The sequence below is a fragment of the Crocodylus porosus genome, unplaced genomic scaffold (genome assembly GCF_001723895.1).
Source record: "Crocodylus porosus isolate Cpor-Errol unplaced genomic scaffold, CroPor_comp1, whole genome shotgun sequence".
NCBI classification, from domain to species: Eukaryota; Metazoa; Chordata; order Crocodylia; family Crocodylidae; genus Crocodylus; species Crocodylus porosus.
In genome coordinates this window covers 52,632,740-52,653,029 of record NW_017728909.1, presented here as the reverse complement: position 1 = coordinate 52,653,029, position 20,290 = coordinate 52,632,740, and the positions used below count along the sequence as shown (strand labels likewise).

The following is a 20,290-nucleotide window of genomic DNA, read 5'->3' as shown; positions in this document are numbered from 1 at the left end:
GTTACAGTGATATCAGCAATATAAGAAACTATGCCTAACAGTGGTAGAGAATAAAAAGTCAGAGCAGGAACATAGATTCATAGATTGTAGAGTCGGATAAGACCATGAAGGATCATCATGTCTGACTCCCTGCCCCAAGCAGGAAAGAGTGCTGAGGTCATACGACCCCAGCAAGGTGTCTGTCAACATCCTCTTGAAGACCTCAAAGTTAAGTGAGGGTACCACCTCCCTTGGCAGCCCGGTCCAGATTCTGGCCAACCTTACTGTGAAAAAATTCTTCCTAAGGTCTAACTTGAACCTACTCTCCACTAGTTTGTACCCATTATTCCTAGTTACTCCTAGGCGTGCCCTGGTAAATAGTGCATCTCCAATTCTCTGTTGTCCTTCCTTGATAAACTTATAGGCAGCTACAAGGTCACCCCTTAGCCATCTCTTGTGAAGGTTGAAGAGATCCAGATCCAGATCCTTCACAACCTCTCCATGTAGGGTCTTGCATGGAGGCCACTAATCATATGAGTGACCATCCTCTGAACCCTCTCCAGATTCTCTGCATCCCTCTTTAAGTGCGGCACCCAAAACTAGACACAGTACTCCAACTGCAGCATGACCAATGCTGGATAGAGGGGGAGCATCACCTCCCTTGATCTGTTGGTCATGCATCTGCTAGTGCACAACAAGGTGTGATTGGCTTTGTTGATGGCTTTGTTACACTGCCGGCTTATGTTCATCTTGGAGTCAACTATGACTCCAAGATCCCTTTCAGCTGCTGAGCTGCTAAGGAGGTCATCCCCCAACCTATAAGAATGCTGGGAATTCTTCCTCCCTAAGTGGAGTACCTTGTACTTGTCTTTGTTAAATTGCATCCTGTTGCATTCTGCCCATTGATTCAACCTGTCCAGATTGACCTGCATCTGCTCCCTGCCCTCCGGTGTGTTAACTTGGTATCATCTGCAAACTTGGACTACATGCTCTTCACACCCTCCTCCTCCAAATCGCTGATGAAGATATTAAATAGCACCAGTCTAAGGACTGAACCCTGTGGGACACCACTGTCCACCTCCTTCCAGGCCGAAAAAGACCCATCCACCACCACTTGATCACATACATATTAGTTTGTTGCTGTGTTTAATAATAAAATGTTTAAATGGTCCAAGTACTCTGGTTCAGACTAGTGCTCAGTATCCAGAATAAATTACAGCAACCTATATGCTGCTCTAAGTTATGCCAAACTTCTCATTGTTTCATGAGGCCATTCTGATAGCGGACCACTAGTCTTCTGAAAACATCATTCACTCTGGAGGCTACGAGAAAAGTTAGTGTTGAAGTAAGTACAGAAGTTTTATATTAAGCAAGTGTTCTTCTGCATAAAGGGATCCTTGGTTAGTATAAAACTGCTGGATGTGATTTATGCAGAAGAATCCTCAAAAGGGTGATTAAGATGGATTTATGGCAGCTGTGTGCACCAGGATTACACAGCATTCAGGGCAAGGCCCAGGGACTTGGTGTGTCTAACACAAAATCTAGGCTTACTAGTAAAACATGAGCAAGTGACATGGCTCCTCTGAGAGCAGTGTCTTGAAGTCACAGATACATCAAATGGATCCCAAATGTACATTTAAGGGAAGAAAGTCTTTGCAAGTCAATCCACTTCCAGTTCTATATCCTCAGGCAATGATTCAGAAACAGCAGCTTGGCCTCCAGTTTTCTTTGTTAAACTCTTTCGCTTCCACGGGGTTTCAGAAACCAACCACTGAATGCTTTCCTCTGTGTAACAGTAACATAAACCTTTCATTCTCAATTGCCACAGTGGTTCTTTAACAGTGGCAAAAGCCTTAATATCTCAGAGAAAGTGAAAGTACCCCAACATGACAGCGCAAAGAAAAACATTGAATCTCAGTAAGTATTTTCAGAACTGCCAATTATTCTTGCTTTATTTATGGTAATTCACCTCACGTGTATATTAATACTTAATTTTCCTTAAACAGTATATCAAATACTACAGCTAGTTTGTATCACCTACAGCCTCTTGGAAAAAGACATTATTTCATTTCATTAGCATTCTCTGCCAAGACTCTAGTCATGTACTAAATGCATGGTTTCTTATAATGAATCTAGAAGTCTTCCAGGTGGAATCCAGGACAATGGCATTAGTTCCCTCTCATGTTAGGCTGATGTCCCCTGCAGATGAAAAATTATCTATGGGGGAAGGAGTGTAGGAGGGCTATAATGGAGTTTTTTTAGAAACAAGCCTTGCTTTCTCCCCACAATTGCAAGGTCTGTTTATCACAGAAAAACACAAAACACACAACCTTGGAAGTTTCTCTTACAGTCATTCTGAAGTAAGGATCTGGATTCTGTAATGTAATGGATAAAAAGAATGACATTCTACAATATTCATGGAGAGTAGAAGTAAAAAGAAGTTGTATCCAGAGATAGAAGTGTAAGTTCTATTGCTTGAAAGATAAAAATATTTCTCCTGCTGAATTAAAATTATAGTAATAGGCCCTTATTTTTTGGACACGTAAACAGAACCATATTATAAAGCATTCCAGAACCTGGAATTTTGCCTTGAAAAATTATGGCTTCTATTCAATACTTCTGTTTTTTTCTAAATTCTTGCTTGTTCATATTTGAGCTTGGCAAGGAAATTATGGGAAAAAGCACACATTTTTTCTGTATTGTATATAGCATGAAAATACTTGAAAATTTACTTTGCAATAAAATTCAATAAATAAATGTCACCTCCATTAAAATCAACAATCCTACTGAAGCAGTTAACGTTTCAACAATGTATTCTTTCCTGACATTTCAGTGATCTGCAAAGTCTTTTATACACCTTGTTGCTGCTAAATTAATCTAGTTTCTCTATATTACTCCTAGAAAACTTTGCAATATAAAAAGCTTGAGATTATTCTAACTAAAGAGGATATATGCCAATAATGAAGATAATTGGTACTGATAAAATTCTTGACATTGAGGATTCTATAATAACATTCTTATGTAACAGAATAAAAAAGGCGGCAGCAATATATAAAGCCTTTTCCTCTACATTCCAAGACAATGATATATCAGTTTTTATTATTAACCCTTGCATTGTGATTTCTAATGCACAAGTTTCAAGTAGTAAGACCTGGGGCATGAAAAATATCAAAAGCAAAACATAAAGAGCAAAGATTAAAGTAATTATGAGGGTGATGAAAAAATACAACACTTAGAGGCAGAAACTTTAAACTGTTAGTTTTTAAATATTAGTCAGAGATGCTTTAAGCTACCTGTGATAGAGCTATACTGGGCACAAGAAGTAGTTCAGCCATGTTAGCGCAGTGCTTTATCCAGGCTAATATAACCTGCTTATCCGTGCTGTGCAAGGTAGATATAACCTTAGGCCCCCAGCAGGTGTTAGTAGTAACCTGGCCACATTCATTAAATTAATGGTGCAATAAAAACTGTAAATAAGCCACAAACAACACACAAAATGTGTGTAATAACTTTGTAGCTGGTTCCCATCGTTCCTTAAAATGAATGTATGGTCAGTGTTGATTGATCAGCTGACCAGTGTTTGCAGCAGAGGGAGCACACCAGAGCCTTGAAGGGCTCTGATGCATTTCCATGGCTAGGAGTGTCAATCAACTGACTAGGACTCCCAGCCATGGGAGTACTGGCCACCTGGCTTGCTACTTGCTCATGCAGTAATGATCCTAGGCTCCCCTGCACCAGCAATAAGGAACAATTGGGATCTGATTCGAATGCACATGCGGCATGGCAGAAGGTGTAATTGTTGAGATTGCATATCAGATCCCATTGCACATTTAACTGAATGTTTGTCAGCAGCCCTTGAATAATAAAGGGTTTGTTGCAGGGAATATGCATATTCCGCTTATGCTGTGAAGTAGGTATTCTACTTATGCAGGGAATATACATAAATGCATATTTCCTGTAGTGTATTCTGTATGGTCATTCAGCCATCACCTCTTTGCAGAGAATGCCAATAAAATTGCCAATTGTTAGCAACTGTGATGGTAGGTTTTATAAATATGTACATAGTCACCAGAGACTTGTTTGGGGAAACTTGTTTTCAACCTTTTTTAATAAGTGTACCCCCAGTGGCTGGATGCAGAGTGGGTGGGAGGGGGCAAAGGGGGAGGACGTGCAGCTGGATGCGGAGCGGCAGCAGCATTAGGTGGTGGGCTGTGGTGGCGGCTGTGTGAGCTCCCCACCATCCATCCAGCCAGGGCAACCCACAGAGGGGCGCCACTGCCTTCGCCCCCACCCATGAGGCAGTGCTGTGGGGTGGTGTGCCCACCCACGCATATCCACTAGGGCCTTCCCACATATCCCTGGTTGACAACCCCTGGCTTAGATGACATTTCTGAAATATTCAGGAGATTTAAAGAATTGCTATATGGTCATGTATCCACACATTTATGTAATTTTTGCAACATGATCTCATTGTGAAAACCTCTACAATTTATGCAAACTTTCTTTCCAAAGGTCTGCAGCACTGTTCGACTAGACTCCAAGTTTTTGCTTCTGAACAGTGATGCTTGGGAATCACCAACAGTGTATGAGTAATCAAGAAAGAAGAAAAGTTTACTTACCTATATAGGAGATGAACTACATAGAACCACCCTTTATGCCCACTATTACAGTGCCAAAGATAAAACTACCTGGAGATATCCTTGCTCTAAGCACTGGTACATCCTTGTCTATGTTAATTGTTAGAGCCCATGATCAATTAGATGTCCGTATCACTTGAGCCATGCAAGTAACTGATGATTGCTGGATAGATCACTGTCTTATCAGATCCATTTTTAACATATGGCTTGTTCCAAAACATTGAAAAGTCAAAAGCAAGGTGAAGAACTGTCAACACCAAATCTCTCCCAGACTCGAAAGTCTGTAAGGATCTCCAACAGTGTCTTCCTGAAAAGCTCTCTGCCCTGCCCACAAATGAAGGCATCAATGAGGAACTCTGCAAGGGGTTTAAAACTGCTATCCATATGGCCTGTGTTGAGTCCCTCGACTCTACCGACCATTAACATCATGACTGGTTCGGTGACAGCAATTCAGAGATCCGAGCCCTCCTTGAACAGAAGAGAAGGGCTCATTTTGCTTAGCAATATGAGACCTCATCTCAGCAGAACAAGAAAACATATTAGCTCTTCAAAACCAAAGCTCAAAAGAGTATCTGGAAAATCAAAAATCAGTAGCGGCAAGATAAAACTAAGGAGATTCAGTTCTATACTCACAAGAATGGCATGTATAACTTTTTTCAGGCAACAAAAGACATCTATGACCCAACTTCCCATGGTCCTACTTTCCTGCGATCACAGGATGGCCCAATGTTCCTCAAAGACAATGAATCTATTCAAGCTAGATGGAAAGAGCATTTTGAGGCACTCCTGAGCCATGAGTTAACTGTGATGCATACCACTATCAAGTCCATCCCCAAACACCCTGAAAGGGGATCCCTGACCAATTGTCCTATCCTAGAAGGAGGATGCCATCAAGTAAACCAAGAATGACAAGGCTACTGGATTGTATGGCATACATGCTGAAATCCATAAGACTGGCAGTGAGGAACTGATACTGAGACTCTAGATTTATTCTTTGAAATTGTAACAACAAAGAGATCCCTGGGGACCTAAGGAATGCCAACATCATGACTATCTTCAAGAAAGGAAGTAAATCAATGCAAGAGAACTATCAAGGTATTACCCCCCATTTCCACACCAGGGAAAATCCTCTGCCACATCCTCGTGAGCTGTTTTCTAATTCTTGCTGAGGGAGTCCTGCTGGAATCTGTGTAGTTTCAGACCATCCCGTGGGGCAACTGACATGATCTTTGTTGCCCACCAGGTCCAAGAAAAGTGTTGTGAACATCAGAACCTGTATATGGCCTTCACTGACTTAATTAAGGCCTTTGATCCTATCAATTGTGAAGCCTTGTGGAAAGTACTGGCCAGATTTGAATGTCCCGAAAAGTACATCAAGGTCCTGAGGCTTCTCCATATCCAGATGACTGAGATTAGTCTTTATACTGGGGTGGAGACAGGTCCATTTGTTATCCAAACTGGAGTCGAGCAAGGATGTGACACTGCCCCAACTCTGTTCTCCATTTTCTTGACAGTCATCTACATGGACTAGACATTGTATGTGGATGCCCGACCGAACTCCCCAAACAAGTGTTCTACTCCCAACTTCGTTATGACCTGAGATTTCGTGGTAGCCAGAGGAAGCACTACTAGGACATATTGAAGGCATACCCTAAGAAAACAGATGCCAACATCAAGAGCTGGAAAGAGCTGGCTGCTGACAAACTTCAATGGCACTATAACCTCAAACAAGCATCAGCCTGTTTCAAGGTAAACAGTCTTGACCTTGAAGAAGAGAAAAGAGAGTGGAGGAAGGAGAAGGAGAAAAATCCCAGCCTACAGCCTACTCTCCCTTGTGGAAAGACCTGCAATTTCTGCGGATGGATCTGTGGCTCACGGACTGGACTTTTAAGTCACCTCAAGACCCATCAATGAGCCATAGCAGAGATCATCCTCAAATTGAGGGAATGCTGTTGCTGTTGATGACAGTACCTGCCATCATCCAGATTCGTATGCTGAATGAAGCTTTTGCAGACTTCACAAAGCTTTAACAAATTTCACTGGAGACATATGGACACTCAGGGAATGCGCGTCACCCCAAAGGGCACTGCTGACCAAATGTTTTCAGACAAAGTACACTGGGTGCAGGTGCACCGACAATGTACTGCATACAAGCAATGCACAGCATACAGTATGTTTCAAAAGAACTATAGACCTTTTCTACTCCAGCTCATTCTGTCTGGGCTACTATTTATGCTTTTATATAACAGCTATAAACTGGTTTGTAAACTTTATTGAAAGTCAGATAGAGTAAGAAATATGATTCAAACTTGGAAGTGATAGGTACATGAATTATTGTAGCAGTAGTCAGTAAGAACTACGGTAGATAGAATCTTCTTTTAAGCTGATATGGAAGAAGAACTTCTGGTGACTGCTGCTATTTGAGTGTCAAGATATGCTACAGTAGTAATATCTTACAGAAGATACTCTGAAGCTGAGAGATATTGGTGGTGTAGACTGAAAAATTATTTCATTAATAAGGTTAACAATTGCTTCCAAATGTAAATTAATTTATTTTGTGCATCCTGACAGCATAGTCACTCTTTACATTGGAAAAACCATGAAAGTCAGTGGCAACAAGATAGAATTTCAATACCAACATCTAGTTAACAAGTATTAATTTGCAAGTTTATTTTATTTTTGTGAATATAAATCAAGTAGGCTCTCATTAGTAGTTTCCTCAGAAAAAGGAAAAATGCATTTTGTTCTTTTCTTTTATTATAATGTCTGAAACAACATGAGATGTTTATGGTAATAAAATGGTTTTACAAATATGTTAAACTGTATTTTCACTGAGGCTTAAATGTATAAACATTATCTCACATATGTGCTTTATTTCCATAACTATAGCTACAGTTATTTTTAAAGGGATACCAACTGCAAAATCACCTTACCATCTAAAAAATTTTGTACTTGTACTAATAACAATTGTGTTCACAAAAATGGCAAGAAGATAACAAGAGAAACCTTCTGATTTTTCCCATTTTTATTCTGTTTATAGACTGCCAGTTTCACATTTATTTGTGTCTCACATATGAACTTCACTATCAGTTGCTGATCTGGGAAAGTCCAGAAAATACTTTTTAGACTGCACAGAATGCCTGACATTGTGGGGTGCTGTTGTTCTCACACCTGCTGATAACCCTTTTATTAACTTCACCAGTGAGAGTTTTCTGCCCTGCATATGTTTTCAAAAGAGAAGTTCTAACAATTGTATACATGCAGTCTAAAAGGTAATCTATCAGAATCATGATTTTTAACTTGGCTTAAAAATAAAATCAAGTTGACAATATCCTTATACACTATTCAAACACAGATGCCACTTAACACATCAAAAATATAGTCAATCAACAGCCAACTTAAAGTTTCCTAACATAACTCACAAAGCTGTACTTCTCCAAAAAACAAACACAATAAACTTAAGCCATTATTTTATTTTTAATATTTTATAACTGTTTACAAACATAATTTTTCATTCCTTTAATCACATTCTAAACTTCATCAAATGCAAATAGCTCGCTTTGCATTAAAAAAAATGGAGGGGAGAATCCATAAAATTAGCCTGCCTTTAGAAACTTAATATGGGAGTATGTATTATAATGTCTAGTTTCTTGTTCTGAAAAGTTGAACTCCAACAGGCAAGTCTACTAAATTCCACATTTGTTAAATATAGTGCTCTATCTGGTATGCTGTGAATGTCCCATGTTTTATTATTTCTTATAGTCTTCAATTAAGCAGGATATGAGATATTAAAAATAGTCAATCATCTTCAGTTTCATATATCCTTTTCCATTTTTGCAGTTCGTGGGAATCATTTATGTTCCATATTTCAGCAAAAGACTTTAGCCTCTTCCTGAAAAACAAAACATACAATAAAATTCAAAATATGGCATATCTGTAAATAAAATACAAGAGCCATTAAAATAGAATAGCTGTCTTTGTATATATATAGTATTAAGAACTGGTAATCTTTATCAACTCAAAGCACTGAAAAAATGGTGTAAATAAATGATTAGTATTTTCTCCTGAAAGAAAACAAGTGGCAGTCATGATCAGCAAATGTAAAACTGCAATGTTCCTCTTGGTATTTTTGGACTCAAAGACATGTGTACACGAACTCCTGAGGAGTCTGGGAGCACTGCCAAGATATATACCTTGTTCAGTGCATGGCAAAGCCTGGAAATCAGGCAGCAGAGCCAGGTTAGCAAGGTCTTGAGTATTCACTAAGGAGCACATGTGAGACAAAGAGCCTGAACGTAGTTCTGCGAATGCCCTCTGGGCTGCACTGAACAGACAAAACAGCCAAATTCTGGGATTTGATGTGTTCTGAGTGGGAGCAAGTGGTTGTTTCTCAGCTGCAGTCCTGAGCTTGCCATGGAGGCCATGAAGATCTGCCTATGAATGATAATAAGCCAGAGAAATCATGATAAACTACAAGTTAGTTAACATAATAATGTATTCCTGATATTTCAAAGGCAGATGAAAGTCTAGCGAAGTTTTCAGTGCTCAATGACACAGATATACTCAGTTGCTGTTTTTATACACTAGGCAATAAGGTAGAGAAAAATTAACAAGTCAGTTGGCTTTGTAACGCATAGAATCTGAGTTTGCTGCCCAAGATGAAGTCTACATTTCTAGACAGGAAGGGAAGAGGCAATTCTGATCAGTTGCTCATGATCCAATCTAACAGATAAAAGCTTATCTAGGATTTAACAACAAAATATATTTATCTAGCTCAGGGCTGTCCAGCTTGCAGCCCATAGGCTCCCACTCTCAGTGCCACTCCCCACCATTGCTCTCCTGCGGATATCACTGGGTTCTCTGGATTTCCCCCCTCACTCCTCCACCTTCTACTTCCTATCTCTGAACTAGAGGCTGCATGGCGCTGTGCAGTGGGAAGGGTCACACCATGGGTGACCTGGAGGATATACAGCCCCCAACCACACAGAAGCTGGGCAGCCCTCATCTAACTCATCATCTTGCAGTTTTTCAAGAAATCGTTCTATCTTCCAAACAAGTGCTTTTCTTCTACTGAGTAACTCATTGTAAACCAATATACAGTAGGTGCTGGGAGGGCCCTCAATGGTCATCTAGTTGACCGCCTGAGACAAATGTAGAATGTACTGTTCCTAATTCACAGATTACAGATCCCTGTCTAGCCTCTCTCCAAAGAAAGATATTCCATAACACCTCTACACAGCTTGTTTTTCAATTTCTTTATCATTCTTGCCACTCATCTCTGGTTCTTCTCCAGTTTCTCTACATCCATCTTAAAACCAGAAATGGATAGAATACTTCAGGTGAGATCTAGCCAGGCCTATGCAGAGTAGTACCAATACTTCCTATGTTTTGCATACAACGCTTCTGTTACTGTAGTTCAACACCGCTTTTTTTTTTAAAACAGTGTCACACATCACTGACTTCTGTCAAATTTGTGATCTTTCTTAGAAGATCTACTGTCTAGCCAATTATTGCCCATTCTGTATTGATGGCTGTTCTTCCCTATGCTGTCTTTGCTGAAATTCAATTTACTGCAAATTCTAATCCTAGCATCCAATGTGCTTGCTGTCCCTTCACTTTCTGTCATCTATTAACTTGTCAGAAAGCTGTCTATTCATGCATCCAAGTCTTCAATTAAAAATGTTAAAGAACACTAAACCCAGAACAGAGTGACCCTACTTGAAACCTCCTGAATTTCATACATCAAACCATTTAGTTACCATTTGCTTGAAGTTATTCAATCACTTACGTTGGTTGAAATACCTATTGTTAATTCTATCTAATCCATCTTTCTGCAGATTATTTATGAGAATACCACCTCTGACTCTATCCTTACTGTCAGATATTTTATCCACTTTCTTCCCCTCATCTACCAAATTGAATTTGAATGAAAAACCACATTATTTGTACTTAATAGCACGTGGGCTGCTATTGATCACAGCTTGCTCTTCCAAATGTTTATAAATTGACTTCTTTGTAATTTGCTTTAGTAACAACCCAGGAACTAATATATTTGCTTATGTATATCACATACCTTTTCTTTAAAAAATCAGCTGCTGGAAATTGGTTGTACATTATAAGTGAGGAAATATGGTAATATTAGTTTCTGCCTCTGCTAGGGGAAAGCAAAAGTAACACTGCATATGAAGCTCTAGCTGACTGCTATAGACCAGGGGTTGGCAATGTTTTTGGGCAAAGTGCCAAAAACACCCACAACCTCATCTTGTAAGATTATTGGCATGCCAGGAGCAAATGGCAAGGAAGCCACGAGGAGCCCGATCCTTATTGTGGCAGCACAACCGCGGCCCCTTTCCCATCGTCCTCTTCAAGGAGTGCATGCCAAACAAAATGCCTTCACATACCACCCTCTGGCACCCATCCTGGGGGTTTCCTACCCCTGCTGTAGATGCTTTCTTCCCACCCCCTCTGCCACTGCCCAATATAGGCTTCTGCTGCTGCTAATCAGTTACTTACTGCCAGTTAGCAGTAGTTTCAAGGAAAGATTTTTTTCTCATTCTGCTTTTTAAAAACAAGGTGTACTTATTATTTTGGGGCATGTTGTATGTGAGGAAATATAGTAAAAAGACAAGTTGACCGATCTAATTCCCTAGATCCTTCTTATCATATGCTTACTCTATGATTCATAATTAGGAGCTTACAAGTTGAGATAAAAATGGTTTGTTCTTTTCTTCCTTTAAAAGAACCCAAACAAAACCAAACCTCCCAGAAGAATGTGAAAAAGCTACATAGAAATGTTATTAAACTTATAGTCAAGAATTGAAAAGATCACAAGTGTCAGAATTAAAATTATCTACTCAACCTTAATTCTACACCTCTGTGTGCACTCTGAAAGTCTTTAATTACATGATCACATACTATTTTCCTTCTCATAATTTTTGTATGCAATTAATTCCCTTTTCAGCAATGGAATACACATTAGAACTCAGTATGTGCCCTAGCCAAGCTTCTTCCTTTGATCTGAGAAAATAAAATATTTTACTAGACAGAAAAATCAAATCACTATCTTATTAGTTCATATCATAATTTATTAGATCAGACAATGACACCAGCAACTTATTTTAAATTCTGACTCTTTTGCAGATAAATTTTATTGACTTTAGATCCTCATACAGAAGATGATAGACGTTAATACATTTATAAGCACCTTGGGATTTTACTTTTGGTGAATTATGGACCATATAATACTGACAAGTGTAAACTACTTCATTATTTTTCTGCGACTCATTACATATCGTCAATATATTACCGTTTTATTATTCTACATTCTGAAAAGATAAGAACTGGTTTTGAGCTCTGTAGGGTCTTAAGCTTCAGAGGAAACACTTGTAACTGAAAACAATTAGTACCTAAAACTTTCTCCTTCAAAATCCTTCTACCAAGATTATTAATGGTCATCAGGCTTTAAATTTATTATATTGCTGAGATGAGAGACGTAAGAATGCAACTAAAAAGTCAGTGCAAGTTTTCCTATAGTGCATATTTATTATGCATAAACTAACATCAAAAACAGAAGAATCCTTGCAGATTGGTGAATCTATAAGCCAGATGTATATCCACGTGTTTATATGGATAACTATTCATAGTTAAATCTATACTGTTTACATGTAGGGGTTAATGTTACCTGCCTATTTTAGGCAGTCAGTTTAAATCTTTGATAGAGTAACTGATTACACAACTAATTTCAACTATTTAAAGCCTTGATTAACAAAAATGGAGTGCAGCTTCATAAACATTTTTCAATAATATTCTTCATTTTACCTTAATTTACTGTTTAAGTATGTCTGCAGTAGCTGTTAATGCTCTTTTTGATGCCCATTAATTGGAAAAGGCATCCCAAATCACATCTGGAAGTTTCAATACAAACAAAAATGTATCACAATTATTCTGACCTTTTCATATTCACTAATCCTTCTAGCTCTTTTGATTTGCGAGCTGCCAACTTTAAGATTTCTTCAGGAACATCTGCCAGCTTTGCAACATTGAGTCCATAACTCCTTGCAGCAACGCCTCTAGTTATTTGATAAAGAAAAGTGATAAATTCAGGATTTTCTTCCTCTTCAGGACCTAGAGAATTAAAAAAATAATTATAATTTCAATAAAACTCAAAAAACTCAAGCTTTTGAATAGCGAAATAACAAAATATGAACGTGTCTCATTATAATTTATATTTCTTCCTTATAGAATTAATAACCACTCCCTCCAAAAATAGTCAGTTAGAAAAAAACAATGGTCTCATCCCAAAATTTCACTCAGCGTACTCTTACCACTTAGAAGCCTGATCATGTAGGAACTGTGAGTGAAGTGATTAAAGAACTGGACCTTTATCTGTGCAGGCATGGCACAGTTGCTGAAATGAAACATGTATAGTTTAAACTACTTATGTAGAATGGGAACACTGCATCCCTCATGTCTGCCCAGAGACAGAGGAATAGAGAAAATGCCAATGTCCCTATACAAGGGTACTGCATGCTTAGCACACCAAGAAGCTCTCTGGCCAACAGTAAACAAGAGACTAGTGAGTGGTTCAAGGAAAAGCAGAGATGGAGACTGTGGGTCTTTATCTATAGATAGACATTACAGATACTGGCTTCTTTCCTTAGAGGTTGCAGTGGGAACACAGTAGCCATCACTGGATTGCAGTCCTTATGTTCTCTTGCTCTGCCCGTCCCCCTGTAATTCAGCTTTTGGGCTGAGAATGCACAAGAACATCTGGCTACAATCATTACCATACATTCTTCCCTCTTTTCTTTAACATCTCATTTTTTGGAAAACTAGGAAGACTCATTAATGCTGAAGCTCAGGATGATTTAACCTTTGAATGCTGTGCTTATCTCAGTACTCAGAGAAACCTGAAGTATTTAATACCTTTTTTACTTCAGTCTCCACAAACAGGGGCAGTTAGCAGGTGACAAGTACAGTTAGCAACAAAGGTAGGGATGGAGACAAACAGCCTAGTGGCAGAACAGGTTAGGGATTACTTACAGAAGCTAGATGCTTTCAAATTGGCAGGACTGGACTGGGTGCACTCTAGGGCATTAAGGGAATTGGCAGAGAATTTGAGAGCCATTAGCTGTCCTCTTTGAGAACTTGTAGAGGTTGGATGAGGCTCCATATGACTGGAAAAGGGCAAATAAAATGCCTATCTCTAAGAAAGGGAAGAAGGAGGGCCCAGGGAACTGCAGACCAGTCAGCCTGACCTTGATACTTGGAAAGATCATGGAGTAGGTCCTTAAGGAATTTACTGTGAAGCATTTAGAGGAGAACAGGGTAATCAGAAACAGCCAGCATGGATTCACCAAGGGTTGACCAAACTTATTTCCTTCTATAATAAGGTGACAGGCTCTGTGGATGGGGGGTATAGGAGAGGATGTGATGTACCTTGACTTTAGAAAGCATTTTGACAGAGGGTCCCACAATATTCTCATTAATAAGCTAAGGAAATAAAGACTAGATCAGAAGTGGGCAAAATATGGCCCGCAGGCCAGATCCAGCCCTATCTGGACAGGGCTTGCTGCCTCAACCCGCTCCCCCCAGCCCCCGCCTGTGCTAGATAAGGCCTGCCACACCAGTCCTGCTTCCAAATTTGTGGACCTATGGGGAATCCACAGGCCAGATGACATGGCCTCAAGGGCCAGATCTGGCCCACGAGACCATAGGTTGAGCATCACTGCCCAAGACAGTTTTTAAACAACACTTCAATCATCATTTAAAAAAAAATTAGTACTAATTTCAGACAAATTTCACAGCGTACCTTTTTGTTCACTTTCTTCTTCATTCACCAAGAATGCCATGTGGTAGTTCCCCACATTTCTGGGGTATATCTTTTCTAGTTCACAAACTGAGGGATAATGGGTGACAAACAGTGTCAATGATTCCACCTATAGCAACAAGATACGCATATATTAATATTTTTAAACAAACTGTGTAGTTTGAAGTTGAACACACACATTTCTTCTCAAAGGAAAAATAACCTTGTAAATATACTTGACATATCTGGGGAGAGCTCCCTGCTACAATGCAAACGATGTACATACAAATAACATGCTAGATTAAACACTTACATCTCTAATAAAATATTCAAGTGTGGCATGAGCAATTGCAATTCCATCATGTGTACTTGTTCCTCTCCCAAGTTCATCCAAAATTACCAGTGACCTTGAAGTTGCTTTTCTTATTATCTCTGCTGTATCTGTCAGTTCCTCCATGAAAGTACTCCGGCCTTTATATATATTGTCTGCAGCACCCATTCTGCAAGACAAAACCAGAGCTTGTTTAATTATTAAATTCAAATCAAAGCATCCTGCATGTCAGAAAACCAGCACAAACATTCACTTCTTTAAAAAAATATAAAAATCAAACTTGCTTCCTTCTCAACCCTTTTTTGTTCTTCCAAATACAGACATGAAAGATAGACTACTGTTCAATATCTGTGAAAGCAAACAGGGTCTATTTCATATGATCCTAATTTGGAGAAAAGAGTTTGAAAACACTGATGGAAAAGCAAAGACATTCTAAGAGGCTGAAACATCAAAAATAATTACTCATACACCAATTCAATACAGGACTAACAAGCCTGCCCTAAACTGAGGCTGTACTCACTCTACAGGACTCTAACACAAAACCTCTCTAAGATGCTCCAAAGGAGCCCCTGGAAAGTAAACTCATTCTGTATCTGCCACAGAGGTTATACCTGCAGAGTATTCAACAAGGGGGGTTTGTTTGGCATGTGATTTTTTTTTCTTGAAAATAAATGGTACTGGAAAAATATAACCTCTTCACCCTCCCTTGGAAGGGGTCATGTGAACTCACACTAGCCAGTCAATAATAAGGACTCTTGTGCAACTAGATGGGATGAGAAATTATTCTTTTCTGGTTTGGTTGCTGATTCTTACAAGTGCTAATATGAACATTGAACAAGTGGCACCCATGACCTGAGAGAAAGAGATCGCTGGTAGTTATTAAGTTTTGGTTTACTCTGTCCTGCTATGTAACTGTAATGAATGTAGCATTTAAGGGAATGGGAGAAATATTATAAAAATATCCCTGGTTTAAGGGAATGGGAGAAATATCATTGAGGGAGGGAAAATCTGGGCTTTGTAACAGCTAAATATTTAGAACATAATGGGAACAAAGAAAGAGACAGCAGTAGCAAAGGAACAGGCAACATGGATTTCTGGGATCTGACATTTATGCATTCAACATGCACCTCACTCTAAAAAACTCCCTGAATAGTTGCAGTAGTTGGCTCTTGCAAATGGTAACATTTGGAGGAGGAAGATTTCTCCTAGTCACAGTAGCAAACACTCTTGCTGATATCCTTAAAACCAAGATGCATGAAGTCTAACTCATGATCCTATCATGCAACTATTTCAGAACTGTATCCTTGTAAGTGAGCTAATCAGCACTCGAGTATAAATTTTCCTGGGTTCAAGCCACGTTGACATTACTCTACCTTTCAGAGGCAGAAAAAGGTTTTCAGCATTATTCCTGATTCAGTCCAACTCAAGGCTGCACCTCTAATTTCAAGTTGTGCAGTCAGAATGTTCATCTTGGAATTTGGTTCAAAATCTCCCGTTTACACCTGCCCTGCTGTAGGGCTCTTTGTCTTTCAAAAATACCCCTTTGCTTGAAGGAACAGCCTTTTCTTTCTCATTTCCTTCTTTACAGTGATTAAACAACATTACAACACAGCAAAACTTTTCAGACCTGTTCACCCACAGTAGCCAATAACATGCAAGGCACATTGATTTAAGGAAATCCTTTTCTTTTTTCCCTTTTTTTAAATCCACTATCACTTCTACGTATTACTTAAATATAAAAGTTAAATAACACCCACCCCTTATTTGTTCCTCCTCATTATTTGTATTTCTGTTACTGTTCACTGGCTTACCAACATCCACATCCACCCATGTGATGTGTGACTATGAAAACACATTCAAAGCACTCACCATGTCCCTACCATTCCCTACACCTGCAGTGTTTCCATAGAGCAGGGACTGGCAACCTTTTTCAAGCTGTGGGCCAGAACAACCCAGCCTCACTTCAACATGAGTTGGGTAGCTTTGGCAAAGCATCAGCGGTGGGAGTGGGGGAAAGGGGTTTTCCCTGCGCTGATGCTGGAGCTACACAGCAAGGAACCATGCCCATGCTGCCGCTGCTTGTCCCTGCCCTCTGCTCCCAGGCTACGGTATAAGTGCAGCTGCCTCCCAGAAGGGGCCCTGCACCAATGCTGGGTAGCTGGAAGCTGCTTGCATACGTCTGCTGCTTCCCCCTGCCCCCACCTTTACCCAGCCTGGCCACAGTACAGTTCTCCTTCAGCTGGAGATTGCACTTCAACTGAAGCCTTGGGAAGGAGGGACAGTAAAGGAGGGAGGGAGGAAGGACAGAGAGAAGCAGCAGAGTCAGCAGAATAGGCACAGCTCCCTTCTAGTTCTCCTCTTCTAGTGCAGAGATTTTGGCTAGAAACAAATTGCTTGATAATTTTTTCAACAGTCAAACAAGAGAAAGCAAATATCGTTACCATCATTGTTTATGTAAGAAATTTACTGTTTTAGGGGTTATCACTTTTTTGTGTAAAATTTCAAATAATAAAGAGCTTTAGTTACAGCCTCAGCAAAACAAAAAGCTTAACTCTATTGCAAAACTTTAGTAGTATGTAACAGAAAACATGCAAATGATAAACATTTATTGAATAAAAGAATGGAGGCTTTTTTCTACTGTGATAAAACAATGTATACTTTATGTAACAAGGCAGATATGTCACACATGCTGAAAAGTGCACATATATTTGTGCTGTTCTGGTCATAAATGTGTATAAAGTGCAGAGTTTTCTTCCTTTGCATTTAGACTTTTGAAAGAAGATGCCATCATTTGTAGGTGTAGCAGGGAGATGAGGTATTCGTCCCTGTGCTGGGATGCAGAGAGCATATGAACACTGAAAAGTCTGCTGCTGATGCCACAGCAAGGATGGTTCACTATGGCCTGTAGGACACGACTGAAGTGAGGTTGTGGAGTTGAGTGGCAAGCACTGTGATCAACATAGTTTCCAGCAAAATTGCCTGCATCTGCTTCAGCTATTTCTGCATGTCCCTGTCTTTTCTAATAGTGTCCCTTGTCAATTCTTTCTCTTCCCACATAGAAGACAGAGGACTGGAGGAAAGAGCTCCAAGGGGATGCTGACAAGAGCTCGGCAAACGTTTCATCTTCAGTCTTTCTTTATTGCCTAGAGATCTGTTAGGTATTCTGCAGTTAGTGATGCTTCTGTCTGAGGGGGCTTAAGGCATCAGATGCACAAGCCACAGCATAACACAACTAGTTATTTTATGATTTCAAACCTCTTTGGTAACACTGATAACATGCTGTTTTTTCCCCTTCGTGTTGTGGTCCTAGACATGGTAAGGCACTTTCCACCTTGTTTCAAGTAGGAATCCTGTTCTAATATTGGGTTGTTGGCATTAAGGGCAGTTGGGGAGGGATGTGCTAAAAGCAGGATTTGGGGCCTTGGGGTGGGGAGATACAGGGGCATGTGGAATATGGGGGATGGGCAACAGGTCTAGGGCTCATAAGGAACAGGTTAGTAATTATATATGCCCTTTTACAGGTGGTTGTTGTATCGGAAGATGGTTGACCTGATCAAAGACATCAAGCGACAAACAAGGGGCTTAATCAACAAAAATAATGGGCAGGCCAGCAAGATACACAATTATGTTACTAACTGGATGAGGCCCCCAAGGGTGTGGCAGGAAGGGAAGAAAAATGCTAGTTACATGTGCAGCTCGTGCAAGATTTGTGCTACCAGGCACAAAGCACATTGTGAACTAAAGTCCTGAAGAAATTCTCTGGAACACGGGTTAACGTGACTGAGAATCTGAATACAGCTACCTGAGTACCACATCGTCTCTATGCATTTATACCTCATAAAATGCTAAGATTACAGTATGCTTTCAGATTTCTGCTAAGGGGTTTTATATTGGCTTTTTTTCTTGTAGCTAACAACTCAACAAACAAGCCTGAGACCCAATACTTTCATTATGAACTATCACATCCATACAAGCACAGCCAGAGGAAGGGGGACAAGGCAGTTGACCAGGAGGAAGCAGAAACATGAAGATGGGCAAAGAAGGGCTGGGGCTGATTGGCACTGGCTGTGGAATCTGAAAAGAATTGCTCTAAGCTGAACTTCTACAGCATGGGTGCCATTTGGAGCACGTATCTGTGGAGTGACAGGGGTGGTTAGAAGGTAGGCAGGTTTGGCAAGGCTGCTAGCTTACACCAGCACACATTAGCACCCACCGTCAGAGACAGAGAAAAAAAGTCTTATATTACTTATAGTGTCTTATTTACTGCAATATATTGACCAGCAAAGATCCCTACTGCTGAAATGTCATGCATCAAAGCCACCAGAGCACCAGAAGCTGTCTTGTTCCTTAGGGTCTGACCCATTTTCAAGAGTCCTGGTCCAACTTGGGGCATGCTGTCTCCCTGGTGCCCATACCACTTTCCACAACATACAGGAGATTGGAGGTGGCCTCCCTGTGCCTAAGGCTTGGGGGTAAGGACTACTAGAGGTCCTGCTTCTGTCCTTGTTTTACAATTTTGCTGGTGCTCTTCTTATTCATCACAGTACTGAACAGAGTGACTGCTCTATGTGCTGTTTTTAGTATGCAATTGTATCTCTCTGCATCACAGAGAAATAAACTGTCTTCTCTCCCAAGACCACAGAGACCCAAGTCTTCCCGCCTGTCTCCATGCAGATACATGAGGCGTGGTTGGTGTAATACTGAGAATAATGTATACTTATGCAGAAGACTGCACATGTATATAATCACAAATTGCATGCCAGTAGTTACATAAGGAAGTAACATCCAGTCAACATCACTCCAGAACAGTAGGGGGCAACCAAGAAAACAGACTGACCTAGTATCACAGAATCAATCATAGAATCATAGAGAAGTAGGTCTGGAAGGAACCTCCAGAAGTCATCTAGTCCAACGCCCTGCCTGGACAGCATCATCCCTATCCAAACCATCCTATGAAATCCGTAATTCAAGCTCTTTGTAAAACTACTGTCAACCCTGACACAATACAAGACGTAACACCCTAACCCGCCACAGGTATGAAGCTTTGGGATAGTGAAGGGAAGGGACTGTTTGAGCAGAAAAATTAATCCAATGCATCCATCCCAACCTTTCCTCAAACCAATACATTCCAAAACTAACTTGGTCCAGGATTTTTCAATATGCAAAAAGTCACTTAATTCAGAAAAAAAAAACTTCACTGTAGAGATGCAGGGCATTTTAAATAAAAATGAAAAAGAGACTTTTGCAAGATCAGAATGAAGTGTTGTTAACATGAGCTCTCTCAGTGAGAGCTAAAGCCACTAAATAGCACTGGACAAAATTCTGAAAAACGCGTTTAAAGAAGAAAAGGCATTTAGAATATCCTTGATGTCAGAAAGTATTCAGTTCATGTGTAATGATACCACATATTCTTTTCTAATTTAAACAATAGACCTAGACAGGTTACAAGGGTGGGCGGACGAGAATAGGATGGGTTTCAACACAGACAGGTGCAAGGTGATGCACCTCAGGAGGAACAACCGGCACCATACCTAC

The 20,290-nt window shown here is 40.0% G+C and overlaps 1 protein-coding gene across 1 annotated transcript in view; it reads right to left on the bottom strand.

Annotated features, from left to right (window-relative positions):
* Positions 1–7,351: 7,351 nt before the first annotated feature.
* The window catches only part of MSH3 (mutS homolog 3), a 217,380-nt gene continuing 204,441 nt past the window's right edge, over positions 7,352–20,290 (bottom strand). The window contains exons 20-23 of the mRNA XM_019532309.1: positions 14,738–14,924; positions 14,428–14,554; positions 12,566–12,740; positions 7,352–8,508 (exon numbers count right to left, since the gene is read on the bottom strand). Coding sequence (XP_019387854.1) covers positions 8,415–8,508; positions 12,566–12,740; positions 14,428–14,554; positions 14,738–14,924 — 583 coding nt within the window. The 3' untranslated portion in view covers positions 7,352–8,414. The remainder of the gene's footprint in view (positions 8,509–12,565; positions 12,741–14,427; positions 14,555–14,737; positions 14,925–20,290) is intronic.